Below are 17,892 nucleotides of genomic sequence, written 5' to 3'. Positions count from 1 at the left end.
AAACATTCAAGGATTTTTCTCCATATAATGGACTTCAATGGTGGCCAATGGGTTGAAGGTCCAAATTGCATTTTCATTGCAGCTTCAAAGGGCTCTACACAATCCCAGCCGAGGAATAAGTGTCTTATCTAGCAAAACGATCTGTCATTTTCTAAAAAATAAAAATAAAAATATACTTTTTAGCTACAAATTCTCATCTTGCACTAGCTCCACGATGCGGATCCATAAATTCACGCATGACGTAATCGCATTGGAAAAATAATAATCGCAAGCTAAAATAATAGATTGTTTAAATGAACATTTTGTGGCCACTGGTACACTTCATCAGTCAAATAATTTGACCTGTGATAATTCCTCAACTGTTTACTCTAGTGTAAATCATTTTAAGGTAGACCAATTACTTGATTTTAACCCAGTAACAGTTTTAGAGGTTAATAAGGCACTTAAATCTTTAGATAGTAGGAAACAGGCTGGTCCAGATAAGTTGGATCCACATTTCTTAAAGCTGGCAGCTGATTTTATTGCGCCACCACTAACCTATCTTTAGCTACAAATGAAATTTCTTCTATCTGGAAAACTGCTTATGTTCGGCCATTATTTAAAAGTGGGTGATCCAACTGTATTGAATAATTATAGGCCTATTTCGAAATTGTCTATTTTATCAAAGGTTTTGGAATCGCTTGTGAATGATCAATTAAAATAATTTCTATCTTCTAAAAATTCTTTATCAGAGTTCCAATCCGGTTTTAAGAAAAAACATAGTACATCCACAGCAATTATACAAGTATTAAATGATTTAATGGTTTCATTGAATAATAAAAACCATAGTGCTGCTCTTTTTATCGATTTATCCAAAGCTTTTGATTTCGTAGATCATAACATTTTGAAGCAGAGGCTACTTAGTGTAGGTTTATCAGTAAATACTGTCAGATGGTTTGTTAATTATTTATCGGATAGATCTCAATGTATAAATATAGAGGGACTCACTTGTACTCTGAATGTAAATATCGGCGTACCACAGGGATCGGTCCTTAGGCCATTATTATTTATTTTATATATTAATAATATTGGGAATAATCTCGCACATTCAAGTTTTCATTTATACGCGGATGATATGGTGATTTACTCCTCAGCATCAACATTGGATCAGGCTCTGAGTCATCTTCAGTCTGATTTCGGCGTACCACAGGGATCAGTCCTTGGGCCATTATTATTTATTTTATATATTAATAATATTGGGAATAATCTCGCACATTCAAGTTTTCATTTATACGCTGATGATATGGTGATTTACTCCTCTGCATCAACATTGGATCAGGCTCTGAGTCATCTTCAATCTGATTTTGATGCATTTCAGCATACACTGAGTGATTTAAAACTTGTTTTAAATGCGGAGAAATCTAAACTTATGATGTTTACAAAAAGAAAGTCTGCACTTTCAAACTCATGCTCAATCACTACTCTTCAAGGTTTGGAGATTGAAGTAGTATCTAAGTATAAATACTTGGGATTTTTAATTGATGATTCTCTTTCTTTTGGGCCTCATATTCCGTACCTTGTAAGAAAATTAAAGTCGAAACTGGGCCTTTTTTTTTTAGAGTCAAGTATAGTCTTTCTTTTGCAGCAAGGAAGAGATTGGTAGCAGCTACATTTTTGTCAGTGTTGGATTATTGTGATATCATATACATGCAGGCACCTAAGCATTGTTTACAGGCGTTGGATTCAATTTATCATGGAGCATTAAGGTTCATCACAAATTCAAAAGCCCTTACTCATCATTGTTTATTGTACTCTCGGGTTGGATGGCCGGCGTTGTCATCCCGTAGACTTAAGCATTGGTACTTATATATAAAATCATTTTAGGTTTACTTCCTTCGTATTTACAGCATAATAAATTCTAAAAAGGTGTAAAGAATTATGGGCTTTGCTCACAAGACTATTATCTTTTAAGCATCCCTAAAGTTCGTACTAATATGGGCATTTAGTTATGCATCTCCATTTGATTGGAATCAACTAGAAGATAAGTTATGCTTAAAAGAGTTGGTATCACTAAATGATTTTAAATGTATTTTAAAGGATCTATTTGTAGAGTCACCTGATTGTAAATGTTTTGAGTGATTTGTGTATGTTTCTGTGTATGTAAACGAATGTAATTTGTTTTATGTGTAACTAAATGTGCTGCCTATCTTGGCCAAGACCATCTTGTAAATTAGATTTTAAATCACAAGAGTTTTTAATTTCCTGGTTAAATAAAGGTAAAATAAAAATAAATAAATTGGAAAAGTCAAGTGCGGTTAGCTCTTCGTCTGTGCACTCTGGTTCAAAAGGTAGGGTAGATGGAAAAACTCCAACTTCAAAATCGTCCAACATCGTTGTTTTTACCTTTTTTTGTAAAGGGCATTTGACTTTCTTTGCACGCTTGCTTTGTAAACACTGGGTCGGTACTTCCGCCTACGTCATGAGTGACCTTTCCAACATAACGTAATGCGTGAAGTCGAGCTAATGCAAGACGAGCATTTGTGGTTAAAAAGTATATAAATTTAAGAAATCTTTAAGAAAATGAACAATTGTTTCTTTAGATAAGACCCTTATTCCTCGGCTGGGATCGTGTAGAGTCCTTTGAAATTGAAACTGCAATTTGGACATTCAGCCTGTTGGCCACCATTGAAGTCCATTATATGGAGAAAATTCCTGGAATGTTTTCCTCAAAAACCTTAATTTCCTTGCGACTGAAGAAAGAAAGACATGAACATCTTGGATGATATGGGGGGTGAGTAAATAATCAGGACATTTTTATTCTGGATGTGAACTAATCCTTTAAAGTCACCATGAAATGAAAATGGACAATTCTTATGGTTTTACGGAATATTGCAGTGTTTAATATAAATGTTTTATCTGTGCACAAAATTGTGTTGCACTTTATTTTACAGTGTGTGTACTTACATGTACTTACATTGTAATATAAGGTAACTAAACGGTTAAGGTTAGGTTTAGGTTCAGGGTTAGTACTTAGTTATTACCCAGTTATTGCAATTACTATAATAAGTACATAGTATGTACATGTGCAACAGGGACTACAAAAATAATGTGCTACTTATTTTTTACTCATGAAAGGAAAGTGACAACAATCCAATCAGTTTCTGACAGACAAAATCAAGTCCCACCCTACATTTTTTCATGTTCAAGAATTCTTTTTACTCAGATATGTCCTAACAGTAGAGAAAAGACGATCACAATTTCCGTTTCATGCCGACTTTAAGCGCACCTCTCCTCAGCACTTCAGCAGGCACCATTAAAACTCCTCGGAGATACACACACACACACACACAAAAACATCACGAAGGATTTCTCTCATTTATTTTCTCTAGCTTTATTTTATCTCCCTCCCTCTCTCAGTCATAACAGCAATCTAACCCTGAGTTTTTAGATAGTGATGGCTGGCTGCGTTTACTGTTCTGATAAAAACAATCAAACAATTGGATGAGCAAGTAATCTACACAGGTCACTGGCGCCCAGTGCTTACAACTGTAACACGGTTCAGAGGGATTACTGTATCCAGTCAGTCTGCGCTGTTGCTAGGCCTCATGTAGCTTTCTCTCTCTCTCACTCCTCCTCCTGAGCTTCCCCACACACGCTGCACACAGCCAAAAAAATGGCCAAATAATACATTCTAGCTCAAGAAAGGAGGAGACAGCTGCTGCACTCAGACAGAGAGGGCCTTGTCTGGCTCTTTCGCTGCACATAAACACATACGCAGAGATATAAACACACAAACACATTTGTTGTGTTCATAGCTCAATGCTGAGCGCCACGGTTAATGTGAGTCCTGATTGAGCCACAGTCCAGTGTGCTGCTGCTTCCTGAGATTAACATGGACAAATCAGAAAATAAAAGGTATAACAAGCGTGAGCTTATAAATTGATGAACCGACAAAAGATCTAATTTATGACAATTCATCCAAAAATGAAAATTCTGTAAATTTACTTGATGTTCAAAATATAATTTAGAATGACCATCTCATTTAAAACTGAGAATATTCACAAAAGAGATGTTATCTGATGTTCTGTTTGTTACTTTTCATTCAATTACAATGAATGCTGAGGACTAGAAGTCCCAAAAGTATTCAAAAACACCATAGATGCATCATAAAAATAATTAATATGGCTTGTGTGCCTAAGTTGTCTAATGGCGTACAATGGCTTCATGGAAGAAACAAAATTAATTTTACGTTTTTACATCCACCATTGACAGTCTCGCGTAGCCAGACCTTCAGACTGACAGCAGAAGGACTGGGAACCTTGGTTGCTTTGACTGGCCAAGGACTAGGGGTGGGCGATATGACCAAAATCTTATTTCACGATATGAGAAATTTTATTTCACGATAACGATATGTACCTCGATATAGCTATTTTTATTTTATAATATTATATAATATATTTTCTATTTTTTGTTATTAAACTTAAGAAAAAGAAGCAAATTACAAGCACAACAGAACAAATAAATATGAAATAAACTTTTATTCAGCTACAGTAGGCTAGGTTTATTTAACATGTAGTAAGAAATATTACAGAAATTGAATAAAGTGTATAAATAAAACACTGCATAGTCTGCACTGTATCAGTCAAACATGATTAACATTAATAATGACAGACAGCAGCAGGTAAATAAGGTGTATATCAGTCAAACATGATTAACATTAATAATGACAGACAGCAGCAGATAAATAAGGTGTAAACTGTTTGACATTTATTTAACATATAACCGACTGTGTTTACTTGAATACTCCACACGACGGGCATTATGACGTTACTGTGTGCGTATTTGAGCATTCAAGCACAATAAAACATGAAAGAGATTTGTGTTCGCGATCGCATGCTGTCGAGAGACGGGCTTTCAATGCGCGTGCTTCGGCTGTGTGTCAGTCAGCGCGAGCACCGCATTGAGTTCTTTTTCACTGCTTATTGCACTTAATAACTCTACCAAGTGCGTCCCTCTCTTTATTTTCTCATTCATGCATGTTTCCTTATCACTCAAAAGGTGTATAACGTTTAAGCAGTACTGTGTTACGCAGATATATTTGCATACCACGGAATACACGATATAGCAAAATCTTTAACGATAGACACTTTATTTCACGGTAACGATATATACCGTCATACCGCACAGCCCTAACAAGGACCGCCCAAGAGGCCATTTTACAGACAGGTAAAGCAGCCAATCATGTTTTGTTTTTTGTGCCGCGTCATATTTAGGGGCGTGGAAATGTAACCACAATAACAGAGCGGTGTGTAAAACTCTTGGACGTATTTTAAAAAGTCTATGTTGCGAACTTTACATATTTCACATACTTCTGAAAATCCAGCGTTTAGTTGATCCTGATAAGCGCTTATTGTCACAGTTGTAAACACGATGGCTTTCTTCTTCGATAAGGGAGTTTGGCGTTACGGCATCTTTGTTTCCAGGCGGAATGTTAAAGAACGCGACACACACGTCTTCCGGAAATCCGATGATGACTTCGAAACTCCTGAAGTGTTTCCAATTTTGTGTGCCATATGCATCAGGCATTCAGCCAACGGTCTGTGGAAATGACATCTGAGACTGAGGCTACCATTGACATTCAATTAATTAATTAATCATTCGAGTCAGCTCTTTTCAATAAATCAGTTAATCTGATTCACAAAGCCATGAATGATTCATTCATGAATCAGACTGACATAGAATTCCTATTCACTGCTCACCAAGGCTGCACTTATCTGATCAAATATACAGTTAAAACAGTAATCTAGTGAAATATTATTGCAATTTAAAATAACTGTTTTCTATTTGGACATATTTTAAAATGTAATTTATTCCTGTGATGCGAAGCCGAATTTTCAGCATCATTACCCCAGTCTTCAGTGTCACATGATCCTTCAGAAATCATTATAATTTGCTGATTTGCTGCTCAAGAAACATTTATTATTATGAATGTTGAAAACAAGTGTGCTACTTAATATTTTTGTGATATATATTTTTCATTTTCTAGTCATCATTCTTTGATGACTAGAAAGTTCAAGAGAACAGCATTCATTTGAAATAGAAATCTTTTGTAACTAAAATGTCTGTACAGTCACTTTAGATGCATCTCTGTCAAATAAAAGTAATAATTTCTTTAAAAAAAAAAACTTACTGACCAAACTTTTCACTTTTTGAAGCATCAAAGCTCCAGTTCCTATTCTTTATAACTGCATGGCATAAAAAGGTAAATTCCAGTAAATTCTTCAAAATTCCTCCTTTTGAGTTCCATAGAAGAAAGTCATAAAGGTTGAGTGACATAAGGGGGAGCTAATGACAGATTTTTTTTAATGAACTGTTCCTGTTCCCTCTAAAATGGCTCCATCATGCTTCCAAAGAAAAGCATTATTTAAACATAAAAAGTACCAAAAATTACCAAAGATGGTTTAGCAGATAACCCCATGGCATTAGCTTGTTTTTTGGATATACCATAGTACCATAGCAAATACTCTGGGAAGTAAAACACTCTCAGAATTCACTGGTAGTCAATCAATATGCTTTTTTCAATTACATATTTGTAAACTTTGACATTTGCTAATCCTAACCTCATCTTGAACATTTGTTGACTGTCCAATGGTGCCACCACAGTACGTTTTATCAAAATTGACCAATCCATGACCAGAGGTTGCAGTGTTTTAGTCTGAATCCGACAGAAAAATACACACAAAGGCTGATTTCAGGACAGGAGAGAGATCAGTACTCAGCAAAAGAGCCTGGAGGTGTTAGGGATATCTGACAAAATGTCCAAATAGCATGTGTGAATGATGAAATCTGCACCAAAACATCAAATAATGCTCTCGTGGTTAATATATCAGTGCAATAGTAAAACAAACTTTAGTGTCTGTGTGCACGTGCATCCGGGTTACCTTGAGAGAGTCGAAACAGGCGATGACGCGGCCGTTCTCCACGTGGCAAGTGCGAGAGGGGTGAGCGAACTTGCATTCAGTGTCCGAACGCGAGCAGGTTCCTCGCTGGAACTCTCTGCACACCTCCAGCGTCAGCCACTTGGTGTCGCGACCCATGGTCACATTGACGGCCATGGCGGTCCCTCGGCGAGCGGCGGGTGAGCGGAGGGCTGGGGTGGGGCAGCCAGGCGTGATGAAGCACAAAGGCTGCAAAAAACGAGCACAGTGGCAAGGAGATCCTCAGACTACCGGTACTATCAAGAAATGAAAACCAAACTCTCTTATGAACAGGAAGGGAGCATAGTCTGTTGATCAGCCAGTGAGGAAGTATGACGAGAATATGAGATCAGTTTAAAGTCAGGTAGGGAGAGCGATGAATCAAGCGTGCTGAGGTGGAGTAGGTCAATGTGACATGCTGTGGTGCATCTTCGGCTGCCGTCCAGGAAAACGAGGCATTAAAAGTAGAGTAGAGCGGCACTTTGTATTTGTCTGCAGTGGTCGCCCCACTGTCTAGACTCACCCTCCGGAGCTCTGGGTTTAAAATAGCCCTCTTGCATTGATGTAAAACGGACTTTCTCTAAATTTAGGCTTCCGAAACCCCCTGCCCTGTTGCCATAGGCGCAGCAGTCCCTAAAGATACTCGCATGTCTGGGTCACAAGGGATGGAGAGATTGCAGAAGTAAAGAGAAAGACACTTTGAGAACCCAAAAGGGAAACTAATCGACAGGCGTCCTTGTATTAAGAGGTGAAATGGCGAGCAGGCAGAGCTGGAATCGAGGAACAGGCAAATGGGTTGATTGACTGTCAGGGTGAAATATAGCCCGAGCCAAGGCCAAGCGCACACGCACGTGCTCAAGTCAGCGGGGAAGAGAGCGCTCCGAAGCGGACACAGAGAAGGGCTTCCGCAGCATCCAGATGAGGCACTTTATGGTGATGTGAGTCTTCTTTCACTTGAATCGCTTTCTCATCCCTCCTGCTCTCCCTGCGTCCCTTTCATCGCACTGTGACGTGTCCTCGCACACTTCTAAGAGAGTCCTTTGTGGCAGGAGTCCTGTATTTGCGAAAAGACACAAAAACAAAAGCAACAAACTCAGTTAAAACAGCTTGTCCCGTTCAGAACAGCCAAAATACTTCGCAAAAGAATAAAAGCGATAAAAGTACAAAACAACAAAGGAAATGCCTGAAGCCGCAGCTGTTTATGTCACAAACCTGTAACTGGGGAATACAGAGGTGAGCGACAAACAGAGAGAGGCTGAAAGCGCATGGCAGTAAGCGCGAGTGAGAGAGTGCACAAGAGGTAGAGGAGGAGTGCAGACGGGAGGCAGGCAGCAATGCAAAGGAAAGGGCAGGCTGTGTCTTGATTAAGAGATACAGGGAGGGAGGGAAAAGAGGGAGGAGGCAGGGAAAGGGACAGAGAGAGAGAGAGCACATGGGAGACAGCAACGTCACTTTACGACTCTGGGGCAGATGGAAGCGACAAAGTCAGCACAAAACAAAGCAGCGAGGCCATAAACTATGCGCCGATCGCACTCTCTCAGAGTTCGGGATCTAAACGTGGCTTTTGTGATTGAAAAAGGAAGTAGAGCAGCCGACAGGAAGGACAAATCCCCATAGCTGCAGCTGCTGAGCACGGAACACTGCAACAGCCAATCAGCTGCGATGCAACCTGGCAATGTGGAACGGCCAATCGGGAGGAGCCTGATATATCGATCGCTAGTCTCCCCACCCTCTTTGTCATTGCATTGCTCCTTGGATGAATCCGAAGGAGAGTGGCTCTCTAGCTTTCCCGGAGCGGTATCGGGGTACAGGCGATCACAGGTGGGATGATGAAGGGAAAAGAAAGGAGAAGTGAATGGATGGTTATCGCATTCATTCTACACGGGAAGGTGTGCGGGGTGGAGACGGGGGGGCAGTGCCACAAGGGGATGTGAGTGGGTGTCTTGGGTGGGTCTGACAGCTGATATGCCATCCCTTGAGAGAGAGAGAGAGAGAGAGAGAGAGAGAGAGAGAGAGAGAGAGACAGTACAGTGAAGAATAATCAATGGCGTGATGACCAAGCACACTTGAACCGATGCTGGAGGGAGGGATGGATAAACGAATAAAAGGACAGGAAAATGAAAACAAATAAAGCAGAGGTGAACGAGCAGACAGTGAGGGGATTAGAGGAGAGGTTAAGGCAGATAATATCTGTCCCCGTGTCTCACAGCGACAGACACAGTTGGAGGAGGCGGCAGGTGGAAGGGGTGGGGGGGATTGGTGAGCGCGTGATCGGAGCACGCAGACAGAGGGTCCAGAAGGAGAGCAATGCGGTGAGGGAGATCAGGAGAGAAAATGAGTGAGAGAAGATGGAAATTGAATTAATGACACCCACCTCCAAATACAAGCACGAAGGCACTAAATGCAGAGCAACATAGCACCGTGCAAAGCAGAAAGTCGGTTTTACAGCAGGCTGACGTGTGCACCCTCCCCCAATATCAGCCCTACAGTAAGATCGATGAAGACGCCCCCCCCCGGGGAACGCGGACCTGCAATGAGCTGTTCGTCAGCACTGAAGTTAGCACATCTCTGTCTCAGAGCAGAGCAGCATGGCACTCAGCCACACCAAAAAGCGAAAGGCCAATTATCTCATTTATATGTAGGCAGGTGAACGGAGAGGTGATCCGTGAAGAGAACATGTGGCCGTGACGTCAGCTGCTGCGTCTGAGTCCCTCCGCAGATGCCGCTATTACCCTAATGTGTAGTAAAAGCATTGCCCACCCGACGACTGCTAATCCCCCCTCGCGATGATAATCATCGTTATTTCCCAAACTGGAGGATTTTTATCTTCGCGGCTTGTAGAGCTAATGATCACACACAGCCCGAAACAATGGGACTGGTTATAAATAGATGTCTCAAACTGATTTCCCAATGTGATTAAGTAAATTATTAATGCAAAGTAGACAGAGGAAACACAACTTGAGTTGGTGTACATCTGGCCTATAGTTATTACAAGCTGTAGTTACTGTACAGGCATAAAAGCAGATAACGCTGGAAGAAAGGTGTATTGTTTATCTAGATGGATGCCTGAATGAAAAGTGAAAAAGCAAAGCAAAAGTTTTGGGAAAGCTACTTTGACAGTAGCTTGCCAAGTTTACTTATAACTTAAACTAGTTAAAGTACAGTCAAGATATAATTCTATCGAAAAGGTAGTTACACTACAAGTGACTAAAAACAAGCTAACTACATTCAAGCTAATTAAAGGGGCAATATCTTTTTAAATATATAACTACATATAAGTTAACTATATATAATTTATTTATTATTTATAATATAATTTATCATTTAATATCTAGCATGAAAAGATGAAGGTTTTTGAATGAATGAGGGTGACAATATTAAATTTTAGATAAATTCACACTAAATAAAGCTTTAAAAACAATTAATAAGGGTGCACAATATATTGGGACCATTTGGATTATTGGCTTATATTTAATTTTTTTTATTTAGTTTATCTTTATCTGTCTATAGGTCAGTTTTGGATATTTACAGTCACAATGAAACTGAAGCAGGGATTTTTTCTTCTGCAATGTGAAGTACATTAACAAGAGTGAAATGGATTATTGAAAAAGAAAGAAACGTGTAGGTTGTGGACTTTCCACTGGTTTTTGTTTGGATGGAGGCTGATCTGAATGCGAGTTTGCAGTCAATTGTAAGAAAGGTGCAAACTAATTGATTGGGGAAGTCCAGCATACATCACCAGAGAAACGCCTGTCAGTTCACTGGAAGATCGATCTATGACATCTTGATTAAAAATTACAAGGTAAATTTTTTAACGAAACATACATGGATGAACTATTCACAATGAGATCGGTAGCATGCATTTAGAAAATAGGGTGAATTTTCATTTTAGGACGAATTTAATTCTTGATGCTCATTTCCATCAATTTTAGATAAAAAAAAAAATTGATTACTTTAATTTTAAGTGATCATTAGATTATGGTAAAGGTAATCTAAATGTAAAAAATAGGGGAAATGAGCATTTACAGTTAAAAATGTAATATCAGAAAAAAAAAAAATGATGATTGATAAGATACTGATATATCATGCACCCAGAAATACAATACCAGAAATTGCAATCTGTTTATTTATGGTTTCATAAACCATCTGAACGATGCAAGAATGAATCAGAATCTGAATTGCCTCAGCTTGCTCAGGCTGAGCATGCAATACATTGTGATATTAAAAACAGCAATGCAGCGTTTTTAACGCGTGTAGTGGAAAAACTAACTTGTTAATGGAAAAGCCACACAATTTTGAAAAAACGCTACTAACACACTAATGAAAAATATATAGGCCTAGGCTAGATTAGATACAGCAAAACTTGCACTAAACCGGGAAAAAGAAAAAAAAAAAAAAAAAAAAAAAAAAAATCTGATAGATTTCAGATAGAATGAATATCTCTAATGCACAGACAAGAAGACAAATAAGCTTGTGCTGGACACTGATAACGTCAGCTATATGTAGTACAATTGTTATACAGGCTCGTGTAAGTGCTGGTTGTGTTTACTTTGATGTTCTACAGCAGGAAGGTGGCTGGGTGGAGGATATACAGCATGGCATACGTGTGTGTGTGTGTTTCTGGCGCAGATCTACAAAAGAGGCTGTAAATATCAGAAGTGTGGAGGTGACGAGTTTGTATTGTTTCTACAAGGTCACTGAGTCGTATACACATCGCACTTGTAGCAGTGTCCTTCAGGCGCCGCATGTGCATGCACAAGAATCAAGGAGAAAGTCAATAACTGGACTGTATAGCAGAAGACAAGGCGTTTGAGAAACAAATATCTTTTAACAGCACTTGGCTGTGGTTTGAAGACACTAGTGTGCTGTTCGAGGCCGTCTCAGTTTGAGAAGTCAACAAAAATCACACCTACTGTCTGTCTGTGAGAAATAACATTCTTCCTGCAAAATTAAATATGCTTGAAGTTGGCATGAAATTCAATCTATTTTGTAAATGTATGTTATTGATCTTATTGTGAACGATTCTTCTGTGCATGTTTTTATAAATGGTTTTGACATCAAAATATTTAATCAAAAAGTCATTTTGATTAAACCCTACACCCTACAAGAAAATCTCTGTCGCTACTTCAGTTTCATCATGATTTTAAAAAGATAAATAAAGATTCTGACAATTTATTCACCTTCATGTTGTTCCAAACCTATGTGACTTCTTCTTTGGAACGTAAAATAATCGTGTTAAAAGTCATACGGGACTAAAACAACATTCGATTTCTTTGCCTATCATTGTACGGACAAAAAACAGACATTTCTCAAATTATCTTCTGTTGTGTTCCACAGTACAAAAAAAGTCATACAGGTTTAGAAAGACATGAAAATCTTTTACTCACCATCGTTTTTGGGTGAACTATCCCTTTAAAACCAGAAAACTAGTCTCCAGAGTGTGTTGTCTATTCGAGACACTTGCTGAATGAGCTAATCTTAGATCTTGGAATTATCGATTATACAGATCAATATGACAACAGCTGCCCTAGGTGTAACAATTACAGTGATTACTACAGTAAATACCGTTTAGTGTTCATTTGAGGTCTGTTTTAACTGTTTTCAAGAAGTCTTCCACTGTAACTCATGTACTGAATTGACAGAATCAAGCATTTATGTGTAATAGGAGGAAACAAACAGACTACAATACAGTAAAAACCTGCTGACCAATATAATTTAATGGCCAACACAAAACTCAAGGCTTGATGAAGCAATATTCTGCAGACGTGTCTTTTTTCAGGTCCCAACGGAGTGCAACATTTTGCTCATGTAAATAAACCAAAGGCCAAGAGGCCTTTCGTATATTTTATTTTCATGGAAGCTCACAGTCTTTGGGACATGACTCACATGTGAATGGGGAAAATTGAACAATGCGGCACTTCCATGCTCATAATCATAACTAAAGCTGATCTTGAAATGCTGGGAGTGTGACGACAAGCATTTTCAATACGGGCTGCCGCCACTGCCACTCCGACAGCATTTGGCGCTGAGTTCCCAAATAAGCCCAGCAAAGCGAGTGAAGTAACTACATTGGAATGATATGCAGAACCAATGCATGATTGAATCTGGTTCTCCGCCTCTGCCATGCCCGTCCGCATAGATGCCAGTGGGAGTGTGAGGGTCAGTTGGCAGAGGTCAGGGCAGGAAAGAGAGGAGTCTGCTGTTCCAACACACTGCAGCGCTCAGCAGCACTGGAGCGCCACAACATAACCTTCATACCACAGAGCTGACGCATGCTGGCGAGCCCAGCATGACCAGCACACACTGCAGCTCCGCCAGCACAGCACATGCTCCACACATGCATTCTGCTTGCTGCAGCTTGTACTGCAGCATTTCTAGGAGAGAGTTCAGTAGCTCACAGTTAACCTTTGCATTGCGTCTTAGTGACAATAATCATTTACATTATTTACTCACCCTCATGTCGTTCCAAACCTGTACGACTTTCTTCTGTGGAACATAAAAGAAGGTATTTTGAGAAATAGCTTTTGCTCAAACAATTGAAGTCAATGGTGACCAAAACTGCTTGGTTGCCAATATTCTTTCAAAATATCTTCTTTTGTGTTCTGCAGAAGATAAAAAGTCATACAGGTTTGGAACGACATGAGGGTGAGTAAATAGTGATAGACTTTTTATTTTTGGGTGAACTGTCTCTTTAAATGTCTCTTGTGCGCCACTTATCCTGCTGAGGTGAAACCGTAGGCAAATAGATCTAAAGTAGAAGGAGAAATGAAACTGAATCCACACTTATTCTCAGAAATAGTCATGCTTTGGGACATTTGAGATTTTAACAAGGTTTGTCATTTTAGTTTGATTTCAAATAGCTGTTTGTTCATTGTTTACTTTTCCTGAAGCAACAGCTCACCCAAAAAATTTAAATGATGGCATTATTCTCTCACCCAAGAAAATTAAGCTGTCAAGCTTCTAAACAACAAAAAGCACCATGAAGTATCATAAAAGAGGTCCATACAACTTGTGCACTATATTCTGTAAGTCTTTTGAAGTCATTTTGTGTGAGGAACAGACAAAAATTTTAGTCATTACTCATTGGAAATCTTCACATCCACGCTATGTGCCCTTGGTGTGTTCATGAGAGAAGTAGCAATGTCTGATTCATAAGCAAATTATTCTTGTGGGTCAGATCTTTTCAACTAATTTGGTTGATTTTAGGGGTGCTCCGATTGATCGGCTACCGATCACTACCAGCCGATAATCACGTTGAGATGTTTGATCGGCAGTCTCTAAAAAGGCAGATCTCAAAAAAACGATCTCAAGCTGATGACGCTGCCGTGACCCGTGAGAGGTTTGGCACGACATGCAGCGGGACCGTCTCAGTCTCCGGCGCGGGTGAAATAATTATAATGCTGAAGGTGAGGTACTCACCTTCATATTTCTTCATTAAATAACTTATAAAGTAATTTGAAAACCTTGTGTGAGACGTAATTTCACAAACAATGTGAGTGAATCACCGCTCGCACGCTCTCTCTTTCGCTCTCAAAATACGCAAATGGCTTCATTGGAGTATCACTATAAATAGGTATAAATGATAAAAAAAGAAGGCTTTAAAAAGATCGGTATCGGCAGATACTGCTTTCTGTGATCGGCGATCGGCCTCAAAAATTCTGATCGGAGCACCCCTAGTTGATTTGGTTTGCAAAGCTTGACTAGTTCACAAAGCCACTCTCAAAACTCAGTGATCTGGTTCATAGTCCACTGGAGTCGAAAAATATCAGTAAATAACAACTTAAATTTCACCCTGTCACTCAATTATTATAGTGTGTAAGTCATATGGATTACTTGATACTTCCAAATAGCTTTTTTGTAAAATTGGAGCTTGACAGCCTCAGTTAACCTTCAGAAATTCATTATTTGTGTACAGTTTTGTAACGACATGAGGGTGAATAACAGATGGCAGCATTCTCATGTTTGGGTGGACTGATTTCTAGTTGTGTCCTCTTTTGGAAGGCCAAACAAAGTAGTTTCGCTTTCACAACGAAACACACAACGTAACACAGAGAATCAAAGTTACGCCTTCTTTCTTTGCATGAACATTTGGGCGGCGTTATGCAAATCTTCCCACATAGTGATGTATACATGTGGGGGCGTGTTAGAACGAGCTGTTTTAGGAGGGTGTGGACAAGTCTTAACTTTTATAAAGAATATCTCTTTGGGTTTGAGACTTTAGTCTTCGCAACTTTAGGGATCTTATCTATGCACGCACAGCTTGTAACACTCCAAAGAGAAAGGAAAATTTGAAATTGCATCATATCACACCTTTAAATGTTTGAATTTTTACTTTTCTTAAATGAGTTCTTTTCTTAAATGAAATAGTTCAGCCAAAAATGATTTGTTCATTAATCAGACTGATCCACTCAAGATTAGATGGTCTGGCCTCAATATTTCATAATCCACCAGAATGAAAGAATATTAGTAAAGAAATTTTGCTGTCAAACAAATATATCAAATGGCTAAACTGAATTATAATACTTGAGTCATATAAATTAATATAAATGACAATTTTATTGTTCTTTTGTCACTTTGGAGATGGACAGTTTTAGTTATCTTACAAAAAAATCACATTTTGTATTCCTTCCTTCAAGAAGAGTTTCAGTATAAGAGTCAGTATAAGATGGCTGCATACTTCTTTAAAAGTTTGAATCTTATTAACAGACACACTGTCCTGTCCATTACAGGGAACAAACTGTCTGAATGACATTTAAAGGACAAGGCTGATCAGTGCAGAGAATCTCATGCAGAAGTACGACCCAAATGTAACCGATATTAAGCCATGTGTGCACTTCCCTTAATGAAAGGAAGCAATGCAAAAATACATGGACACATAGTTCTCTGTTCCCCAGAGCCAAACCTGCAGCATTCACTGAAGAAAAACCCACAGAAATGGACAGTTCAGACAGCTTAAGGTGGAGACATGCAGGGCCTGAGATGGAGAGAGGTTTCCTTGAGAAGACTCAAGAGCTTGTGAGACAGGACTGGCAGAGGAGAAAAGCCCCCAGCCATAGGGAAAAATAATTAGGTTAAGTATATATAATCCTTTCAGCCTATTACAGCCCCACTGCCTCCATTCATAAAAACACGCAGCTGCCTGAGCTCACTCACAAACTCACAGCAAGGACAGAGACACGTACGGTGCTCTGGAGAGCACAAACAAACTCTAAAATCATAGGCTTAGAGCTACATGACACATTACAACAGGCTGAGCCTCTTCCCCTCTGCCCAGCTCAGTGTAATGTTGCAACAACAAAGTGGTGAAACAAGACAATTGTGGGGAGCAAGTGCACTATCAAAGACCATCGTTTTAGCTGATGCAAATTTTCAATGTCAGATAGAAATCTATGGAATCAAATTAAACTTAAATTAAAAATTTTAGCATACAAATGTCTCATCTTGAGAAAACATCTTGAAATTTGAATGCGACAACAGTGAACCAAAACCTATATCTAATCAGTGAAATATTTTAGAGTATAAAAAATGGTAACACTCTGGAATTATGTTCAACTGATTAACATTTACTAATGTATCAAGTATAATGAACTATCAATAACCATTTGTAAAGCATTTATTCATCATGTTAATTCATAACTATACTATTGTTCATTAACTAATGTCAATTAATGCAACTTAAAAGTAAATATGGTAACATTTAGTTTAGGGACCAATTCTCACTATTAACTAGTTGCTTATCAGCATGCATATTACAAGCATATTGCCTGTGTATTAATACTTATGAAGCACATATTAATGCCTTATTTTGCATAATCATTAGATCCCTTAATCCTATGCCATACAACTTAGCAACTACCTTACTAACTATTAATAAGCAGCAAATTAGGAATCTATTGAGGCAAAATTCATAGTTAATAAGTTAATGAGAATTGGTCCCTAAACTAAAATGTGACTGTAAAGATTAGTGTATTTAGAATAGGGTTGGGCCGATAGACGATGCCATCGTCCATCGCCGATGGCTGATAGACATCACGATGTTGAGCCGGCATCGTGACCCCCCCCATTCCCCCCGCATCCCAATACTGTGTTCGGAAAGAAAATGACGTGCAGGCGGAACCCCTAAAGGGAATAAATACGAGATGGGAGCAAAATATATATTTCAATATTTTTCCTCACAGTTATATAATTGGGTAATTATACTACATATATATTTCTGCATCAGGGAGCAGCTATTATACCTGGCATTGAAACTGGCATCATGCTTTTGAATGCACGATCGCTTTTAGTTTCTCTTTCACTTTCGAGATTCGCGATCGCACGTACTCTGTTTATACTATGGAGCGGCAGTACTTACCACACATTTTACAAGATTATATGTTTGTCAGTGGTACTGAGGATCTGCAAATCATTCGCCATCGTCCTCAGTCATCTCTCCTTACTCTGTTTATGTGGTAAAATTTTATGTACTGTAATGTAACAGGCAACCGTTACATCGTGTCTACACCGGACGTGACAGTTGTCGTGTCGCGCCACGCTGCATCAGCTAAAGTCTGTCTACACTGACTTTACTGATCTTCAAAGCAACCGTCGAAAATCATTTGAAATTTGTGTTAGCACGTCATAAATAGAACGCAGCAGCAGTTTACTGTCTGGAATTTCAAAATCATTTGAAATTTGTGTTAGCACGTCATAAATAGAACGCGGCAGCAGTTTACTGTCTGGAATTTTGCCGTGCCGCATCCAGTGTAGACAGCATCACTGATTATAATGAGTTCTATAGACTGATCTATATATAATAAATCTCTATTATAGATCAGTGGTTCTATAGTATTTTGTCGCACCACGCTGCTCGCGTCCGGTGTACACACGGTGTTAGGAATCGCGTTTTCCCTTATAAGGATTCACGCTTTTGGCACACCCCCCTAACTCTTCCCCC

General features: G+C 38.9%; 1 protein-coding gene across 7 annotated transcripts in view; it reads right to left on the bottom strand.

The window, feature by feature from the left end:
* Positions 1–17,892, bottom strand: part of LOC107661388 (muscleblind-like protein 3) — a 53,377-nt gene that overhangs the window by 31,718 nt on the left and 3,767 nt on the right. For all 7 annotated transcript variants that reach the window (XM_016450940.1, XM_016450942.1, XM_016450945.1 and 4 more), the window contains exon 2: positions 6,921–8,010. In XM_016450940.1, coding sequence (XP_016306426.1) covers positions 6,921–7,094 — 174 coding nt within the window. In that variant the 5' untranslated portion in view covers positions 7,095–8,010. The remainder of the gene's footprint in view (positions 1–6,920; positions 8,011–17,892) is intronic.

Source organism: Sinocyclocheilus anshuiensis, unplaced genomic scaffold, assembly GCF_001515605.1.
Source record: "Sinocyclocheilus anshuiensis isolate Anshui unplaced genomic scaffold, SAMN03320099.WGS_v1.1 scaffold635, whole genome shotgun sequence".
In the NCBI taxonomy this organism is placed as follows: Eukaryota; Metazoa; Chordata; class Actinopteri; order Cypriniformes; family Cyprinidae; genus Sinocyclocheilus; species Sinocyclocheilus anshuiensis.
Note: the sequence above shows the minus strand (reverse complement) of the source record. Positions and strands in the feature narration are given on the sequence as shown.